The following is a 21,426-nucleotide window of genomic DNA, read 5'->3' as shown; positions in this document are numbered from 1 at the left end:
CAGCATACCAAGACATTTTGGACAATTCCATGCTCCCAACTTTGTGGGAACAGTTTGGAGCTGGCCCCTCTCCTCTTCCAACATGACTGTGCACCAGTGCACAAAGCAAGGTCCATAAAGACATGGATGACAGAGTCTGGTGTGAATGAACTTCACTGGCCTGCACCTCAACCCGACAGAACACCTTTGGGATGAATTAGAGACTGAAAGCCAGGCCTTCTCATCCAACATCAGTGTGTGACCTCACAAATGCGCTTCTGGAAGAATGGTCAAAAATTCCCAAAAATTCACAGATCACATAGATCCCATTTCTATGTGATCTGTGATCAGCAGTAAATCTCCATCAAAAGGCTAGAGGACGCTCTCTCTCGGAAACGCCAAAAACACCTGAAGGAGAAATCTAGAAAACATCGCTGCAGCTGAATAAAGCTAAATAAAGATTTGACTGCTTTCATTGATTCCTTCACGTGCTTTGAGACGTAGCACCATTTTTTACACAGCGCCGTAGTTCACTGAGAAGCTACGCAAACAGCTCTCATTATCGCAAACAATTTCTTTTCGATTGCATAATCAGGCGATTAAATCGACTTCGATTATGAAAGCGATTAGGCGTATCTTCTAAGTGAACTACGGCTCTGTGTACTACACGCTGCACCGTCTCAAAACAGGTGCTGGAGATTTACGGCTAATCACAGAACTGGCTTTTTTGACAAAATGCGCACAACAATCGCCTTCGATTAATCGTGTAGCCCTATATTGAACCCTATGGATTAGGGATGGGAAGTCACTTAAGTTCATATGTGAGTCAAGGCAGGTGAGCGAATACTTTTGGCAATATAGTGTCTCTTGGTGCAATTATCAAATTGCAAATGCCGTGATTTAATTAAATTAATATATGCGCTGTTTCAGAGTGAAGTTTGACACTGTGTTCATTTATACTTGAGCAGATCAGTCACCAGTGTTTTCAGTGTCTCAGAGCAGTTCAGTTCACAATAAATGCTTCTCCACCCAGTTTCCATCTGCTCTGGGTCATATTGAGATATAATCACATATTGGCCAAATTGTGCTGCCAAGCTAAAAGCAGAGCAAATGCAAATGCAAATTTATACTATACATTTTATTTATACTATTTACTATTTATATAGTAGTTTACTACAAAGTTTTGTACAAAGTTTTAGTTTATGTAATTTTATGACATTATTCTTTGTATTTCTTTCAATACTTCATTACTATTTAAAAAAAATTTATTATTAATTCTTGGGTTCTTTTTATACTTTTGTTTTACTTTTTTATTTTATTTGAGTGATTTTTGTACTTAAATTTAAACTTATTTCAATTTGTTAATTTCTAATTTTTTTAAGCTCTAATATGCATCTAATCTAATATTCCTATTCTATTTATTTAATTAAAAAATTAATTAAATTACCAAAAACAATTTTCTAAAAATTTAGATAATAGACTATAGTATGAGCACAGTACAAGTGTAAATTTAAAAAAAAAATCCCAAATCTCTGAGTTCTGCTTATGATTTAACAAGACGAAACAACTAAAAATAAAGGTATTTCTTTGTTTAATTAATTCAATTTTTCTTTGAAAAACCAGGGTTCCCACAATCCTGGAAATCTTTTTTTGTGTGATTTGTAGACCTAGTAAAAATCATTCACATAAATACAATTTTAAAAAGCCAAGGGCATATTTACAAAGAATATACATATTTTAGCTATCCAGTAAATCACAAATAACCAAAAATATCATGTAAATTTATCGGTTAAAAAGCATGGGATTGCTGAAGATTAGATTATTATTTCAATATGTGGACACATAATTTAGTATGTTTCTGTAAATTGAAATCAAAATGTTAAATATTGTTGAGAACTGAGGACACTGGAGTCAAAAATGCAAAGGTTTTTTTATTTATTTAAATAATCATTTCTTTGGTGGTAAAGTCCTAAACCCTTTTTTAAAGCAGTGAAAGTGAATTTAAGTGAGCTCCTGACAAACAGCGTGATCAGTTACCTTTATAAAAGCCTCGTAAACATTCAGCATGGTGAGATGATCGCCTTCAGCCACAGCAAACTTCCTGTGCTCCCGCGCCTGACGTCACACAAACAGACACAACAACGAAAGGTTTACTGGTTCATATCAATCCAAATGGCTTCTAAAGCAGAAACAAGCATCAAAAACAGACTAAAAAACATACCGCTGATTTCTTCTGGTTGTGCGGCGCTACGAAAATGTTCTGTATTTGCATCATGGCTGCTATGGTGACAATCTCTTTGGAGCAGCCGAAGTTTCCTGATTCCAGCAGCATCTTGGCAAACATGGGGCTGAGAGGAAACTCGGCCATTCGCACACCCATGGGGTCAGTGAGACGCCCGTACTGATCCAGACCTGTCAGAGCGAGAGCTTATGAGAATGTAAGCCAGACATCATACAGCAGTCAAGAAATGGTTTGTTCTTCTACCTCCAAGAGCGTAGAGCAGCTCCAGGGCCTGAACCATGGACTGAGCAGGAGGAGGCTGAAACACAAACACACTGATGCTCAAACGCAGAGCAACGCTTCGTAAACGTGCTGATGTTTGTTAGCTGTGATTTACAGCAGGTAATGTCAGGTGACACTCACAGACAGGAAGTTGAATCGCAGCACATTGTCGATGCCCAGAGCTTTGAGTTGCAGGATGACTGGAGCCAGATTAGAGCGCTGCATCTCAGGAACCGTCGACTCGGGCAACTTCTCAAAGTCCTCCTCTGACAGAGAGAGAGAGAGAGAAGCACAGAAAACAACAACGTTTTACAAAGAAACTGTACAGTAGAGCAGGGGTCTTCAATGTTTTTCCAGTCAAGGACCCCTTTGGTGATAGAGACATGGGGCAGGGACCCCCTGATATAAAAAGTGTGAAACATAGCCTCTGATATTAATCAGATTACGCTAGTTATATTATTTTAAGACAGAACTTTGTTGTTGTTGTACATGCCTCACTGTCTACAATTTAAGTTGTTCACAGTTGTCTTAATTATTTATAGTTTCATGCATTTTCCCTATACAGTCAGGTGGGCTATTATACAACTACATGAATTTCAGCCTTAATTTGAATAGAACTTTACATTTAAGATTACTGTGAGGTAGAGCTGCACGATTCTGAACAAGATGAGAATCTTGATTTTTTTGCTTAGAATAGAGATCACGATTCTGCAGAACTTTTTATTTTAAAGATTTACCCCTGAACATTAGGTTATCAAACAGCAGTTAAATAGCAGTAAAATAAGATGTAATGCACTTTGCTTTAAATTTAAATAAATGTACACCGCAAAAAATGCTTTTTTTTTTTTAACAAAAAAAGTGTCAAAATTAAGTGCGTTTTTGCTTGAAACAAGCTAAATAATCTGCCAATGGGGTAAGAAAAATAATCTTGTTTTCTGTTTGAAATAAGACTTTTTTTCTTACCCCATTGGCAGATTATTAAACCTGTTCTAATCAAAAATAACTTAATTTTTTGCCTGTTGTTTCTGAAAACAAGAAAATAATTTTTACTCGTCTAGAAAATCCTTCTAGGTTTAAGAATTTTACATATTTTGGCTGGAAACAAGACAAAAATCTAAGAAAAACATTTTTGCAGTGTAATGAAAATAATGAAATAATGTAATATGTTTGCATGAGTTTTTTAAACCTGTCTTTTGCAACAGCGGTCACGGGAAACACGATTGCGTCCGTTATTTCTTTGTGTCACGGAGCTTGTTGGGAACGGTGTTGCACTGAAAAATGACGTTTGCTTTGTCTGGCTGCAAGTACTTTCTACAGAATTAATAACAAAAAATAAATGACACAGTTCCTTCTTAGTCGTGTAGATAAAAATTGCAGGCATGATCAAAGTAGGCTACTCTTTCAAAATTCAAAGTGCAAATAGAGAGCGAATTTTTCAAGCATGATACAGAGCTATATTGCCTTCCAAAGGCAAAGCGCAGTAACTACACATTTGGTCAAAATTGAGTTAAGGCTTAAAATGGACTTTGTGACAACTGTTTTGTCCTATGGCAAAGTCTCCTGGTTCAACTTTGTCCCAGAGAAATGAGTGTTTCAGAGAAACAAGAGTGTCAACATGTTTGACTAGCTGGCGTAAAAACTTTAAAGGCATTTTTTCTCAGTTTCAGTGTTGCCGTAGTTACTGCACTTAGCCTTTGGAGGGCAGTATAGACATCTGTACAACTTATTATAGCCCACATAATAATAACAGCCTAGATATTTTATGTAGCCTAATCTGCACACACTGGGGAGTCGTGGGGTATTAAAATTGCTTTTGAATGTGCGTGCGCGTTTTACTTTTGGTTTCGTTTTAACAATCGTACGAAACTCTCGGCGGCGCTGAGCGCGCATTCTACAATACAAGAGATTACTTTAACAAAACCAATTGAAAGTAGAAGGACACAAATGGGATTTTGAAAAGCGTGTCCCGAGTGGAAATTACGCCCGTGTGTGAGTGGATCTCTGCCGCTGAGTTATCATCTGATGTCAATGAATGCCGCGTTGTACAGTACAGGAGGCGCCAGAATTGTATCTGACAGAATGTAGAATGTACGTTGATGTATTTTAAATCCACGTGAATGCACATGGATGCAAGGGTTTTATTAAAACTGTTAAAGGATAACTGTTGCCAAAATGCAACCTGGGCTGTTTTTTTTTTACTGTAAACGAGACCAACTTATATCTAATAGCATAATTACGACAAACGAGCCGTTTTTGAGATTGACCGTGATTTCGTTTTGTGGTCAATGGCCGGTGAATGGGAGTACTAGGGGCATAACTTTGAGCGCATCAAAATCGATATTTTTACAACACTAAGAAGGCTCGACACACCATGAAACTTTGCTCGAAGTATCGCCTGGGTCTCTACACATGAACTCCAGCATTGAGAACATTGTTTGTGTACACAGAGTTTACTAAAAAGAAAGGTTTTGAACAACTCACTTTCACTGTTTGAGTTTCCGCTTGCAGCCGTCTTGCCAGTCAAGAAGTGTCGATCTCCGAATGCGAGGAGAGTAAAGATGGATAGCTCCCTAAAGCATATTTCCATATAAATGCACGGCTAATTGGTTGTTTTGTCGCAACTGAAAAACAATATTAACCTTCTAGTTGTAAAAAGATCGTCATATAAGCCTAATATTTCATCCTATGGAGTCCATTCATTCGCATTCGGAGATCGACACTTCTTGACTGGCAAGACGGCTGCGAGCGGAAACCCAAACAGTGTAAGTGAGTTGTTCAAAACCTTTCTTTTTAGTAAACTCTGTGTACACAAACAATGTTCTCAATGCTGGAGTTCATGTGTAGAGACCCAGGCGATAATATTAATATTTTATCTTTGATGTTTTGACTTTTTTTAATCAAACAATTATTTTTACTAAAAATTATTAATGATCCAACATTAATTAGCGGACCCCCTGCAGTACCGCTGCGGACCCCCGGTTGAAGACCAATGCAGTACAGGTTTTGTAGGCCTACAGTGCTGTGAGGCAGATCTCATTTAAAATAATTTTTACATTCCATTCCTGAATTTAATTGAGTATGTAAACTGAATTCAGTTTTTGTTCATCTAATTTATTAAACACATAAAAATCATAAATAATAAACGTATAATGCCTCTTCCTGTTGTTCCAATTTAAATTCCAACTCATGAACGGGAAAGGAAGTAATTTCTTAAATCAGAGTCTACTGCAGTGTTATTTTAGTAATGTTCCTATCCTAGTAAACTCTACTTATAATAGCATACTGTAAAATTTTGATTTTGAAGCTTTTACTTTTAGATTTTCAATTTCAGCGTAGTTTTAGTTTACGTTTTAGTTTAAGCAATTTGATGTGCTTATTGTCATTTTCATTAGCTTCTGAGTTTTTTAGCTCAGTTTTAGCTTTAGTCATTTTTGTACTGCAATTTGAATGACTTTATTTCAGTTAGCTAATTTCTAGTTTAAAGTTTACAATTTTCATGTAATATTTATATTTTATTTCAACCTTATTTCAATTAAAGTAGTTTTAAAAGCTTAAAGTTTGATAGATATATAGATAGATAGTAAGTTACTAGCATGTTTACAGCATGATTAACATGTTACTAGCATTTGATAACTGGTTTAAAGCATGATTAGCATGTTACTAGCATGTTGCTACCATGATTATTAAGTTACTAACATGTTGTTAGCCCGTTTCTAACATGATTAACATGTTACTAGCATATTCTTAGCATTATTTTCAAGTTACTAGCATGTTGTAGCATGATTGCATGTTATTAGCATGTTGCTAACATGATTTTATCATGATTAGTATGTTACTAGCTTGTTGCTAACGTGTTTCTAGCATGATTAACATGTTATTAGCATGTTGCTAACATATTTTAACATCATTTGCAAGTTACTAGCATTTTGCTAACATGATTAACATGTTGCTAGCATGAATTTATCATAAACAGCATGTTGTTAGCATGTTGTTGACATAATTAGCATGCTACTAGCATGTTGCTAGCATGATTAGCATGTTACTAACATGTTATCATCATGATTGTCATGATCAGCATGTTGCTAGCATTTTGTTACCATGATTATTAAGTTACTAACATGTCTCTATCGTGATTTTATCACGATTAGCATGTTACTACCATGTTGTTAGCATGATTAGTCAGTTACTAGCATGTTGCTAGCATGATTCTAACATAATTAGCATGTTTCTAACATGATTAGCATGTTACTAACATGTTGTTAGCATTATTAGTCAGTTACTAGCATGTTGCTAGCACGATTAGCATTGCTACTAACATGTTGTTAGCATGATTAGTCAGTTATTAACATGTTACTAGCATGATTCTAACATAATTAGCATGTTTCTAACATGATTAGCATGTTACTAAGATGCTGTTAGCATTATTAGTCAGTTACTAGCATGTTGCTAGCATTATTAACATGCTACTAACATGTTGTTAGCATGATTAGTCAGTTATTAACATGTTACTAGCATGATTCTAACATAATTAGCATGTTTTAACATGATTAGCATGTTACTAACATGTTGTTAGCATTAGTCAGTTACTAGCATATTGCTAGCACAATTAGCATGCTACTAACATGTTGTTAGCATGATTAGTCAGTTATTAACATGTTACTAGCATGATTCTAACATAATTAGCATGTTTCTAACATGATTAGCATGTTACTAACATGTTGTTAGCATTATTAGTCAGTTACTAGCATGTTGCTAGCATGATTAGCATGTTACTAACATGTTGTTAGCATGATTGTCATGATCAGCATGTTGTTAGCATGTTGTTACCATAATTAGCATGTTACTAACATGTCACTAGCATGATTTTATCACGATTAGCATGTTACTACCATGTTGTTAGCATGATTATTCAGTTATTAACATGTTACTAGCATGATTCTAACATAATTAGCATGTTACTAATGTTGCATTCCCGGATTCGGAATTCGAAGTGCGGATCAGTGCACACTCTAACGGCTAATATTGCCCACAACACATTGCGCGATGAACGAGGATTCGGTTAGAACTACAAACACGCATAAAAAGAGTTAAAAAACTACAAACATGGAGGATATGCGCGACCAACGGACAGGTAGAGAAAGGGGTTTGAGTGATAAATAATCAGTCTGTAACCTGATAAAAAATATTTCTTAGTGTTATCCGCGTTATATTTCATGTGCAGCAACATTATGAACTTTTATAATGATAGGTTTGGTCATTAACGTTTAAATGCATCATTATGCAAACACAAGAGCAGAGTTCTCGGCATGAAAGACTCGTGAAAGAACGTGCCTCTTCATTTCTCTCTAATACGGTAGGAAATCAAATTAAACGAAATGTAGATGATGTTAACTGTGATGATTGACAGGGCAGTTTAAACAGTGACAGGATTCAGGTAACTAAGCAACAGAGCGTCCGTTAAAGAAGCAGTTATGACGAAGTAGTATGTCCCAAAGCTTGCCTACTATTCTGCTACACACTCAAAAGTATGTACTTTTTTTTTTTTTTTTTGTGAAGAAAGAGTACATACTTTTTTTGATTAGCATGTTCCTAGCAAGTTTCTAGCATAATTAGCAAGTTAGTTGGAATGAGTTTAAATGTATTAAAAATATAGCACACAGAAGAGCTGTTTGATTGAGTCTCAAAGGATTGTGGGAGTTTTGTCAGTTGGAGTTTGAATAGTGTTGATCATTTGAACATTAGTCAATGTAAGTCTATGAGATTTTTCCCAGGTTTAATCGTCATTTTTAGGAAAACCGTAAGTCCGATCAGTTAGAAAAGATATAGCAACATGAGTCAGATCAGTCTGAAGATCTGGACTGAGTTTGGAGTTTGTAGAGTTAAAGCTCTAGGAGGAGGAGCAGTCAGAAATGTTAGTCTCAGAAGAAGAAGAATATTAAGTTTACATAGCAGATCAGTGAGTTGGTTTTCTCAAGCCAACTTAATAAATACAGTAGCCTATTGATTAATTACATTGTAAATGTAAAAATATAATATAGTTTTTTTTTTTATTCTGGTAGAGTAAGTAAATGTTTATTTAACCAAGAAAATTTGACTGGGGCGTCAATTTACATTATTTATTTTTAAATTGTGTAAACATATATATAGTCTTGTGTGTTGTGTTGTGTGTGTATTTATTATAAATTCATATTTCACTGCACCTGTATAGAGGCGGAAACACTTTCCAGCGCGGTTTCTCCCAGCTCTTCCAGCTCTCTGACAGGCGGAGGCTTTAGAGATGGGCGTAACGATCAGTGACTCTATCGCTGTGCGCGGATTATACGCCCTCAGCTTCACAAATGCACAGTCAATCACAAACACAACGCCGTTAATGGTGATGGATGTCTCTGCTATATTAGTGGCGACCACCACCTGAAAAACATCACAGAAACAAACAGTCAAGAAGATCCAATGTAGCTCTGAGAACATATGGTCACATGTGTGCTGAATTTACAGTGCAAATATGACACTAAACATCACTGACAATGTTTCTATCCCATAATATCATACCTTTCTGACAGTAGGGGGCATCCTCTCGAACACTCTCATCTGATCGTTGTAGGGCAGGCCTGCGTACATCGGCAGCACACACAGGTGCTTCTTCAAACCGTAACGGGACAAAGTTCGGGCCTGTTCCTGAAGCATAGACACCACCTTCTCCACCTCTTCCTGAAGAAAGATTAAGCAGAAATGCAGACAAGCATTAATATGCAAGCAGCAATTACGGGGCCAAGCACACCAAAGGGAAAATGAGCAGAAGAACCAATTGCAATAATGAGTAAATGAAGCCATTTTAAGATGATTTTAGTCAAAATGACAGAAAAATAATGTAGAACTCCTAGTAATATGATTTAATGGCTTATCACTTTTGACCAACAGGTGGCGCTGTTATCGAATCGATGTGGTGTGTTTAGTGTGGGGTGACAGAGGCAGACACAAAATTTGGTGTCTATGTCAAAGCTTTCCAAAGATAAAGCTTCAGAGTCATTTTGGCATCAAGCCTAAAATTTGTAGCGGCGCTGTACGAAAACGGTTTCATCTATCAACATGAAATCCATAACTTTTTGTCAGCACAGTCTGATGATGATTGATCTGGCTTGATTTTAGTGTAAATCAGACCAATAGTCTAGGAGGAGTTTGAAAAAGTAGGTTTTCAATATAAATCAAAATGGCGAACAAGTTCGGCCAACTATAGCATAATTGGTATCTATGTTGTTGGCATGACCCAAGGAATATTTTGAGATCACTTTCATTACAACAGGGTAATGTAGTCAACAGTTATTAGCATTTTTTAAAATTTTATAATTAATGGTTAATTAATGGTTTATTACTCTTGACCAAATTGACGTGGTGTAATCAGTGTGAGGTGACGATGGCACATACAAAATTTGGTTCAAATTTGTCAAAGCTTTGCAGAAATGCAGCCTCGTATGCACTTTGGCATCTTTCCAGCAAATCTGTTGATGCGTTAAACGAAAAGAGTTTCGTATTTCGTTACTAAATCCACAACTTTTTGTCAGGATGGTCTGAAGATGATCCGAGTCAAATTTGGTGAAAATCGGACCAATGGTATAGAAGGAGTAGGTTTTCAACATAAATCAAAATGGCAGACAGGAAGCTTGGCCAATTTTGGCATAATTGGTATCAATGTTCTTGGAGTGACCCAAGAAATATTTTGAGATCATTTTCATTACAACTAGCCATTTTCATCAGAAGTTATTAGCATTTTTGACCAAACTTTTTGAGTACTGTCAGGGCATAGAGCCGAAGACGCATAACGTGTTTCGTAACAATACGTCAATGTGTTCATAAAATATAGCATTTTTGACTAAATTAAAAATGGCTGACATGGGAAAATTGTTCAACTTGGCATGCCCTTCTAAATCTAACGAGGCCAGTTTTGAGATTTTGGGCCAAACCATTCAGTAGTTATAAGCAAAAATAGCCATTTTTCGTATCTCCTGACCACTAGGTGGCACTGCACCAAAACACTGCAGGTAGCCTCAGGTCATGCTTGTTATAACACACAGCGAATTTGGTCTCAATACACCAAAACCGTTGAGGAGATATAGCCTTAAATCCATTTTTGTGTGCTTTTCGTACAATTTGTATGCGCGTTATTTGAGAACGGTTTGACTAATCAACTTGAATTCCATAACTTTTTGCCAGCATGGTCTGAAGATGACCTGAGCCAATTTCGGTGAAAATCAGACAAACCGTCTAGGACGAGTTCGAAAAAGTAGGTTTTACAAACAATTAAAAATTGAAAAAAAAAACTAAACCTTGCGTTTTTTAATTTTGGTGTTCATTCGACTCGGTATGAGACAAGGATTCAGAAAAAAAAGAATTTTGAATCTGTGCCTAGTTATTAGCATAAACATAAGGAAACTTCGGACAAGTGTTGGCGCTAGAGAGTTTGAGTTAGAGACTCCAAACATGTTTTCTGTTGAGACTGTCCTTTATCAGCGTGCTAAATTACACAGCTTTCCCGCAAATGGCTCTATGGGCTGCCACAGATTAAAGAGCGGAAGAAACAGAAGAAGCAGAAGAAGAATGCCAAAACACAACTTTAAAGACCTTTTATGGTAGAATAAAAAGTTTAAATAAATTTTAAAAACTATACTTTTTGCCCAGAATACCTATCATTTCATATCATCATGTGACCATAATAATATCAAGACTGACAATATTGTTACATCCCTAATATACCCTGACGCAAGGTCAAAAATCAGGGGTGCTTTAAAAAAAAACACTTTTTTAAGACCATTTTAGGTGCTGCGTGTCCATTCCAGAACAAATCTACAAAAATGTGACACATTTTCCACCAGCACCCACACCTGTCCTGTGAGAAAGGCCAGCACATCTCCATCATCCTCTGTCTCGTGGATCTTCATCACAGTTTCCACCGTAGCCTTCACATAGTCCGGTACAGGACTAGAGACAGAAAACATCCCGTCACCTTCATTATATTACGCAGAGAGAGACTGATTTATCACAGGAATGACTTTATGTGAATATAAGCTTCACCTGACAGTGTAGAAAATATCTACAGGGAAAGTTCGTCCCTCGACCGTCAGAATCGCACAGGTGTCTTTATTTGGGTCTCCAGACTCATTCAGGTTGAAGAAATCATGGAATTTCTGAAGGAAACAATATTTTTTATGTATCAGATGTAGAAACACTACCAACACTGAGCACACAAACACAGGCTACAGCAGTGATCAACTGATACAGACCGCTAACTGACCACTGAGATCATCAGTAATCATGCGGCTCATTATCATGAACACTCAGATGACTGAAGAAACCAACAACAGCTTTGTGAAGTGACAATATACATATACAGTATGTCACAAACGTGAGTACACCCCTCACATTTCAGCAACCATTTTAGTATATCTTCTCAAGGGACAATACTATAGAAATGAAACTTGGATATATTTTAGAGTAGTCAATGTGCAGCTTGTATAGCAGTATAGATTTACTGTCCTCTGAAAATAACTCCACATACAGCCATTATTGTTAAAATTGTTTGCACCAAACGTAAGTACAGCCTAAGTGATTACAGCAGTATGTTGTATAACCATTTAAAGTAGTGATGCTCCGATTGATCGGCAACCGATCATGATCGGCCGATATTGGCTAAAAATAGCTTGATCGGTGAACCCCAAAAGCGCCGATCAAAAAAGCCGATCACTTGACGTAAATTACTCGCGCAACTTTTTCACACGTGCATGCACGGCGCCTAGGTAAACAACAGCAGAGCGGAGCTTACCAGTGGCAACATGCAACATGAGTACTAAATTCTTTATTAGTTTTGTAAGGGTAGTCTTGTTATTGGGCATGTGACTAAGTTGTGCGTGTACAGAGCGCTGACTGTAGTTTTGCCGGAGAAGTTAAAGTATACTTTCGGTTTCATTCTGAGTGGTGAATGTGCGTGCTTGAATGTAAATTAATGTATCTTTCTATACCCGTCATATTGCAATAATGTTACCGCTGTATGTCTGATTGTTGTCATCAGTTCATGTTGTAGTTCAGTCCATATAGAATGAGGAGAAACGGTGCGCGTGTAATTCACGTGCGTATGTTTAGCGCCATTTTATCGCATCGTAATTCTAATGAACGCATATAGATGTTACTGAGGTGAATGTTTGTTTCCTATATACAGACAGATTCTGATATATCATATTTAATTCAGCCTAAACCACATTTTATTACCTTTATCCTAATGACTGCAATGCTGGATAATATAATCCTTACATCATCTTAAAAAGCAGCTACAAATAACAAGCAACGAACATTTACAATATCAAAGAACATAGCCTAGTCTAGTGCGAGGTGCACTTTAATATAAATAAATCTCTTCCCCATGCGGCGCATTAAGGCGACGTGGCCACTCTATGCGTGTGTTTATATCACGACAAGTTTCTGAAGCATCCTAGAACCGACTCTCTGCACTGCATCGCTAAAGTTAGGCGCCTTTTTGACGGATAATAATAATAACCGTCTTGCTATCGTCAAACCCTGGTGAAAAAACAGCATATGCCGCTTAGGTATGTTTTGGTGCTGGGATGCTGGTTTTAGCTGGTTTATGCTGGTCCTTTGCTGGTTCATGCTGGTTCTTTGGCTGGTTAATGCTGGTCCTTGACCAGCAACATGACCAGCATAAACCAGCTTAAACCAGCATCCCAGCACCAAAACATACCTAAGCAGCATATGCTGTTTTTTTCAGCAGGGAAGGCATCAGCAACTGGCGATATCTCTAACTATTGTCGATACACGATACTATCGTCTCCAACCCTAACTTGGTGGTTCTTCAAGATCTTGACTGTAGCCTATTTCTAGAGGCTTTTTTTTTTTTTCAATATAGTTAATTTAGAGTTAGTTTCATTTCTACAAATGGTGCAAACTCTGCTAGATTATAGATCAAAGATTCCCATTCCCCTGCCATTCTGTGATCGGCAGTGATCGGCAATCGGCAGATCATGATCTTGGTGATCGGTAATCGGTGATCGGCCCCAAAAATGCTGATCGGAGCATCTCTAATTTAAAGCCACATGTCCTATTCATCCTGTTTATGTCTGCTTGACAGGACCATACAAAGTTGTGTATCTTGTATTAGAGCTGTTTAAATAAGGTGCTTTAAGTACATTTCTCTCATACTGACCACTGGACGTTCAACATGGCATCTCATGGCAAAGAACTAGAAAGAATTAGACATTGTTGCTCTCCACAAAGATGACCAAGACTATTAGAGGTTCAGTAACACCCTGAAACCGAGTTACACTACAGTGGTCAGGGTCATACAGAGGTTTTCCAAGATGGGTTCCATTCTCAACAGGCCTCACAAGGGTCGATCAACGAAGTTGAGCACTTGTTTCTTTGCGTCAGGTGCTGAACCTGGCTTCCAAAAACAGATGCATGAGTATATCGAATGCGATTTTGAGCACGATTTGGCGTAGCTTGTCAGTAATTTATGGCTAGGTGTATTAATTGCCGCTCCAGCTGAACGCACGTGATGGAGATTTACTACTAATCAAAGTACCAGCTTCATTGACTAAACACGTCTCACAACATCGTGCGATTAATCGTGCAGCCCTATGCATGAGTGCTTCCAGCATTGCTTTAAAAGGTAGCAGAAGTAGAAGGTCAGTTTCTCAGTGCTCAGATCATACGTCGCACACTGTAACAAGTTGGTTTGCCTGGGCGTCGTCCCAGAAGGAAGCCTCATCTGAAGCTGGCTCACAAGAAAGCCCGCAAACAGTTTGCTGAAGACAACCAAGAGCATGAATTACTGGAACCATGTCCTGTGGTCTAATGAGACTATAAGATAAACTTGTTTGGCTCAGATGGTGTCCAGCATGTGTGGCGATGCCCTGGTGAGGAGTACTACAGTCAATCATAGTGGTGGTAGCATCATGGTCTGGGGCTGCATGAGTGCTGCTGGTTCTGGGGAGCTGCAGTTCATTGAGGGAAACATGGAGTCCATTATGTACTGTACAATCTGAAATAGAACATGATGCCTTCCCTCCAGAAACTAGGTCGAGCGGCAGTTTTCCAACATGATAATGATCCCAAACACACCACCAAGATGACAACTGCCTTGCTGAGGAGGCTAGAGGTGAAGGTGATTGAGTGGTCAAGTATGTCTCCAGACCTGAACCCTGTTAAGCACCTGTGGGGCATCCTCAAGTGTAAGGTGCAGAAGCACCATGTGTCTAACATCCAGCAGCTCTGTGAGGAGTGGAAGAGGATCCCAGGAACAACCTGTGCAGCTCTGGTCAATGCCATGCCCAGGATGATTAAGGCAGTGCCAGATAACAATGGTGCTAACACAATATATTGACACTTTGGACAAGTTCACTTAGGGTGTACTCACTTTTGTTTTCCGATCTATTTTGACAATAATGGCTGTATGTTGAGTTCTTTTCAGGGAACAATAAATCTATACTGCTGTATAAGCTGCATATTGACTTCTCTAAAATATATCCAAGTTTCATTTCTATAATATTGTCCCTTGAGAAGATATACTAAAATGGTTGCTGAAATGTGAGGGGTGTACTCACTTTTGTGACATACTATACATTTAAAGCTATTTGAAAAAAGATTTACCTTGGCATCCAGAGTGGCTGATGCTACAATCAAACGCAGGTCTCTTCGCTTCTTTTGAATCTGTAAAGAGAGAAAAAACAATGAGAAAAACAAAATACCACACAAATGCACATCTGAAAGAAGATACAAAGCAAATAAAGCATCACCTTCTTCAGGAGGCCGATGGCGATGTCAGTGTAAAGTGTTCGCTCATGAGCTTCATCCAGCATTATCACACTACAACAAAACAAACCACGACAGGATCAGAAATCAACCCGTCCTCTGAAAATGTCTGATATGATATGGGTTTCAGAAGTGGGTGTGGCAAAATGACTCGATAGTGCCACCTATACATGTTCAGCGGTGTGCGCTTTGAGCTACGCTACACGTACATGCACGAAATTTGGTTCACACATGTAACACGCCAATACCTACAAAAAAGTCTCTTGGAGCAAAATCCGAAACCCAACAGGAAGTCGGTTATTATTAATTTTCTCAGCAAATTTTGCGTTATTTTTTCCATTTTCAGGCGTCGTACTTGAACAAACTTCTCCTAGAGATTTATTCGGATCAACGACAAATTTGGTGAGTCTAATCTAAAGCCCTTTGTGACGTTAAATTGCGAAGTTCTAGAGTTTTCGTCGAAGGGCGTGTCCGTGGCGGCCTGAAAAATTTTGATGTTTTGCCATGAAACAGGAAGTTGTTATAACTCAGGCATACAATGTCTGATCTGCCCCAAACTTCAGATGTTTGATAACACTCCTGACCTGAAGACATCTACATGCTCATATTCAGCTATAGTCATAGCGCCACCTGCTGGCAACAGGAAGTGACATGCTTTATGCTGCAACAAACTCCTCCTAGAGATTTATACAGATCAACACCAAAATTGGTCAGACTAATCTAAAGGCCTTAGCGATGTTAAATTGCGAAGATCTTGAGTTTTCGTTGAAGAGCGTGTCCGTAGCGGCCTGACAAATTTCAATGTTTCGCCATGGAAATAAAAGTTGTTGTAACTCAGCCATAAAATGTCCAATCTGCCTCAAACTTCACACGTTCAATAAGAGTCCTGGCCTGAACACATCTAAAGGCCAATATTCTGTTATAATCATAGCGCCACCTGCTGGCAACAGGAAATGACTTGTTTTACACTAACTCAAACATACCAAGGTCAATCTGCACCAAACTTCATATGTTTGATAAAAGTGCTGGCCTGAACACATCTACGTGCCAATAATCAGTTATAGGCATAGCGCCACCAGCTGGAAGCAGGAAGTTTGGCACATTTAAATGACTTTGACATATTTCTTCTATATTTACTCTATTAAAAGCATACTGCCCACCGTTCGCTGTTTTCCTAAAGCCACTGGTCAGCGGTGAGCCCGGGTGCGAGGACCAGCTTTAATTTTACCTGTACTTCTTCAACAGCGGGTCAGACATCATCTCCCGAACTAACATCCCATCTGTCAGAAACTGAGTGAGAGAGAACAGAAAGTCATTGTAAAGATGAAACACTCACTGAAACAACAGAACATAAAACTAACGAATGAGTGTCTGTCTGTACCTTAATGCGTGTGGCGTGAGGGTCAGAGCAGTCATCGAAGCGGATGGTGTAGCCCACCTCATGTCCAAGAAACGCTCCACGCTCCTCTGCCACGCGACCGGCCACCTGTGAGCACACGATCACATACAGTCACCGGCCCACAGCAGACATATTCATATTTATATTAAACTGAGGAGAAGAGTTCACATACAGATGTGGCAGCCACTCGTCGAGGCTGAGTCACACCGATCACCTTCCCATCTGCCGCCCATCCAGCCTCCAGCAGATACTGCAATCATTTTATTTAAGTCAAGAAAATTCACCCAAAAATGACTGAGGACCAATTGTTTAATGTTTAACTGACTGAAGAAAAGCTTTGCGTCTGATTGGCTGAGGCTGGACAAACCTGTGGGATTTGTGTGCTTTTTCCAGATCCTGTTTCTCCAACAATCACCACTGTCTGGAAACTCTCCACCAGATACAGGATGTTGTTTCTGTGCTGGATGCCAAAAAATAAAATGCAGAAGATGCATTGCAAAATAAAATTGCACTGTAAAATTCTAAGACAAAGGAAGTGGGGAAAAAAAAAAGCAAAATTCTGTCACATCTACTTAAAGAAGCCAAATATAGGAAGAGTTTGCATTCACTGCATAACATGCTAAAAAAAATAATAATAAAAACCATTGTGTATTTACAAATGTGTGTGTACTTAATTATATTACAGATTGAATTTAGATTATGATTTATAGGTAATAGTTTTTAAAAGTTATATATAATAATAATTGTATGTCTATAATAATACATACATTTTTCAAAAAAAGAAAAAACAAACCTATATTTTTTTATAAAACAATAAAAAAATATATGAAATATATTTATCAACTGCATTATTATTTAATACGCTTATTGTAACCAAAAAGTCCACTTCTTGTACTGTATTTTACTTTGAACTCCTCATACTATCATGCACCGTAAAAACAAAATTATAAAATCTGAAGTAAAGAATAAATAATAAGTGAAATACACACCATAGTTTTTACTGTTAACTAATTAATTGAAATAATATAATAAAATTTAATACTTGGCAAGTAACTGAAATAAGTTTATGCTGAAGTACAAAAATTACTAAAACAAAAACTTAAATAAAAAATAAGATTAAAACTCTCTCTATATATATGTATATCTGCACTGTGTTCCACCACTTTAAGACAAATGGATTTGCTGTCTGTTGTGTTTACATATTAAAGTGATTATAAGCTAGATGTAGCTTTTTTGTGCTTGCATCTAACGTTCTTCATCTTTTATACATGATAAATTCGTTTATGAATAAAGATTGGTCTTCCCTGCTGGAAAAAAAAGCTGGTTTTAGCTGGTCAACAGGCTGGTTTTAGAGGGTTTTTGGCCACTTTCTTAGCTGGTCAGACTGGGAGACCATCTGGAACCAGCTACTTCTAGATTAAACCAGCTAAAACCAGCTTGGGCTGATTTTAGCTGTTTTTTTTCAGCAGAGTGTTGAAAGCGGTTATTTTGAGTTTGATGCCAAATGTTCTCCTTCTATTCAAATTTGACATTAAAGGGGTGCATACAACATAATTGTCCACCGGAAACTATAGTTGCCGGACATTCAAATACAATTTACAAGAAGAAAAAAAAAAAAACTTGGGGAAAATAAATATAGAACAACAACTATATAAAACAATGCATAAAACAATTCAGAAAAAATTGGGCACACATGGGTTAAAGGAGTAGTTCACTTCCAGAACAAAAATGTACAGATAATGTACTCACCCCCTTGTGATCCAAGATGGTCATGTCTTTCTTTCTTCAGTCGTAAAGAAATTGTTTTTTGAGGAAAACATTTCAGGATTTCTCTCCATATAATGGACTTCTATGGTGCCCTCGAGTTTGAACTTACAAAATGCAGCTTTAAATGGCTCTAAACGATCACAGCCGAGGAAGAAGAGTCTTATCTAGTGAAATGATTGGTTATTTTCTAATAACATTTACAATTTATATACTTTTTAATCTCTACACAGAGTAGACACAGATGAGCTAGACAAGACGAGCATTTGAGATTAAAAAAAGTATATAAATTGTCATTTGTTTTAGAAAATAACCAATCGTTTCACTAGATAAGACCCTTCTTTCCTCGGCTGTGATCGTTTAGAGCCATTTAAACTGCATTTTGTAAGTTCAAACTCGGGGGCACCATAAAAGTCCATTATATGGAGAGAAATCCTGAAATGTTTTCCTCAAAAACATAGTTTCCTTCCGACTGAAGAAAGAAAGACATGAACATCTTGGATGACAAGTGGGTGAGTACATTATCTGTACATTTTTGTTCTGGAAGTGAACTACTCCTTTAAGATTGATGTGGTTTGGAATTGGTCAATATGCTTGGAAAACAAATGACCAGAATATCAAGGTGCCTAATAAAAAAATATAAAACAAATAAAAATGAACATAACAAAATTGTTTCAATAAATAAATTAATAAAGCTAATACCACAATAGAGCAATGATAATACTAAAATAACTCCACTCAGATATACTTGAATGATGTGTTTGTAGGCACCTTAAAGACAGGCAGTCTCTGCCTCTGTTTCTCTATGGAGAGAGTGGTGTGTGGGTTATAGATGATGGGGGAGCCGGTGGTCTCAGTGGACAGAGCTCTCTCCTCACACACACCTGGAGCCTCTGCACCTGTGAAACACACAGATCAACAGCCCTTCACACAAACACATGACAACAGCATCATGTTCACTGACACCCGCATCTGATTCACAGTCTCTCGATGCATTTTGCTCGTCAGAGAGAAAAACGACATTTTAACGAATTGCAGCGTAATAACTTCTGTGCGCGTGATGTTATGTTATGCTGCTGTGATATTATACATGTGGCACGTAACAGTGTTATATAGTCCTGCAGCACTGCAGTCAGTCACACACTAATACACCAAATACACACTTGAAAATGGTCATGAAACAACACGCAGCACGCCTTTACTTTAAAGTATAATCACGAGCCAAATATGAATAAATATGTTAGGATAACTCCGCGATATGTGATGTGAATTTTACCGGGTTTCCAGAATTTCATGGTGGAGTGGGGCGCCGCCATGATGCACTACGTCATTTACCTCAGTGATGTCATTTATCTGACGCGCGCACTCGCCTTCAACACCAGAGGACGACAAACACTATACTTCATTTGGTCTCGACACTAGAATGAGTTCTTCATATTATGATGTGGAAGTGATTTTATACAAAATAAATAAATTTAAAAATTAAAACCCTGCTGAAAAAAACAGTATATGCTGGTTAGTTATGTTTTGGTGCTGGGATGCTGGTTTTAGCTGGTTTATGTTGGTCCTGCTGGATTATGATGGCCCTTTGCTGGATTATGCTGGTCCTTTGCTGGTTTATGCTGGTCCTTTGCTGGTTTATGCTGGCCCTTTGCTGGTTTATGCTGGTCCTTTGCTGGTTTATGCTGGCCCTTTGCTGGATTATGCTGGTCCTTTGCTGGTTTATGCTGGTCCTTTGCTGGTTTATGCTGGCCCTTTGCTGGTTTATGATGGCCCTTTGCTGGATTATGATGGTCCTTTTCTGGTTTATGCTGGCCCTTTGCTGGATTATGCTGGTCCTTTGCTGGTTTATGCTGGCCCTTTGCTGGTTTATGCTGGTCCTTTGCTGGTTTATGCTGGCCCTTTGCTGGTTTATGCTGGCCCTTTGCTGGATTATGCTGGTCCTTTGCTGATTTATGATGGCCCTTTGCTGGTTTATGCTGGCCCTTTGCTGGATTATGCTGGTCCTTTGCTGGTTTATGCTGGCCCTTTGCTGGTTTATGCTGGTCCTTTGCTGGTTTATGCTGGCCCTTTGCTGGATTATGCTGGCCCTTTGCTGGATTATGCTGGCCCTTTGCTGGTTTATGCTGGCCCTTTGCTGGTTTATGCTGGCCCTTTGCTGGATTATGCTGGTCCTTTGCTGGTTTATGCTGGCCCTTTGCTGGTTTATGCTGGCCCTTTGCTGGTTTATGCTGGCCCTTTGCTGGTTTGTGCTGGTCCTTTGCTGGTTTATGGTGGCCCTTTGCTGGTTTATGCTGGTCCTTTTCTGGTTTATGCTGGCCCTTTGCTGGTTTATGTTGGCCCTTTGCTGGTTTGCTGGTCCTTTGTTGGATTATGCTGGTCCTTTGCTGGATTATGCTGGTCCTTTGCTGGTTTATGATGGCCCTTTGCTGGTTTATGCTGGTCCTTTTCTGGTTTATGCTGGCCCTTTGCTGGTTTATGCTGGTCCTTTACTGGTTTATGCTGGCCCTTTGCTGGTTTATGCTGGTCCTTTGCTGGATTATGCTGGTCCTTTGCTGGTTTATGATGGCCCTTTGCTGGTTTATGCTGGTCCTTTACTGGTTTATGCTGGCCCTTTGCTGGTTTATGCTGGTCCTTTGCTGGTTTATGCTGGTCCTTTTCTGGTTTATGCTGGCCCTTTGCTGGTTTATGTTGGCCCTTTGCTGGTTTGCTGGTCCTTTGTTGGATTATGCTGGTCCTTTGCTGGATTATGCTGGTCCTTTGCTGGTTTATGATGGCCCTTTGCTGGTTTATGCTGGTCCTTTTCTGGTTTATGCTGGCCCTTTGCTGGTTTATGCTGGTCCTTTACTGGTTTATGCTGGCCCTTTGCTGGTTTATGCTGGTCCTTTGCTGGATTATGCTGGTCCTTTGCTGGTTTATGATGGCCCTTTGCTGGATTATGCTGGTCCTTTTCTGGTTTATGCTGGCC

At 38.4% G+C, this 21,426-nt stretch overlaps 1 protein-coding gene across 1 annotated transcript in view; it reads right to left on the bottom strand.

Annotated features, from left to right (window-relative positions):
- Positions 1 to 19,776, bottom strand: part of dhx35 (DEAH-box helicase 35) — a 33,222-nt gene extending 13,446 nt beyond the window's left edge. Inside the window, exons 1-16 of the mRNA XM_073822607.1 lie at positions 19,735 to 19,776; positions 19,230 to 19,357; positions 17,062 to 17,154; positions 16,867 to 16,944; positions 16,677 to 16,781; positions 16,524 to 16,585; positions 15,280 to 15,349; positions 15,134 to 15,193; positions 11,549 to 11,661; positions 11,359 to 11,455; positions 9,032 to 9,190; positions 8,683 to 8,893; positions 2,624 to 2,748; positions 2,465 to 2,519; positions 2,201 to 2,391; positions 2,017 to 2,094 (exon numbers count right to left, since the gene is read on the bottom strand). Of these exons, the coding sequence (XP_073678708.1) occupies positions 2,017 to 2,094; positions 2,201 to 2,391; positions 2,465 to 2,519; positions 2,624 to 2,748; positions 8,683 to 8,893; positions 9,032 to 9,190; positions 11,359 to 11,455; positions 11,549 to 11,661; positions 15,134 to 15,193; positions 15,280 to 15,349; positions 16,524 to 16,585; positions 16,677 to 16,781; positions 16,867 to 16,944; positions 17,062 to 17,154; positions 19,230 to 19,357; positions 19,735 to 19,774 (1,665 nt within the window). The 5' untranslated portion in view covers positions 19,775 to 19,776. The remainder of the gene's footprint in view (positions 1 to 2,016; positions 2,095 to 2,200; positions 2,392 to 2,464; positions 2,520 to 2,623; positions 2,749 to 8,682; positions 8,894 to 9,031; positions 9,191 to 11,358; positions 11,456 to 11,548; positions 11,662 to 15,133; positions 15,194 to 15,279; positions 15,350 to 16,523; positions 16,586 to 16,676; positions 16,782 to 16,866; positions 16,945 to 17,061; positions 17,155 to 19,229; positions 19,358 to 19,734) is intronic.
- Positions 19,777 to 21,426: the final 1,650 nt, after the last annotated feature.

Source organism: Garra rufa, chromosome 18 (assembly GCF_049309525.1).
Source record: "Garra rufa chromosome 18, GarRuf1.0, whole genome shotgun sequence".
Taxonomy (NCBI): Eukaryota; Metazoa; Chordata; class Actinopteri; order Cypriniformes; family Cyprinidae; genus Garra; species Garra rufa.
This window is presented reverse-complemented; position numbering and strand designations above follow the sequence as displayed.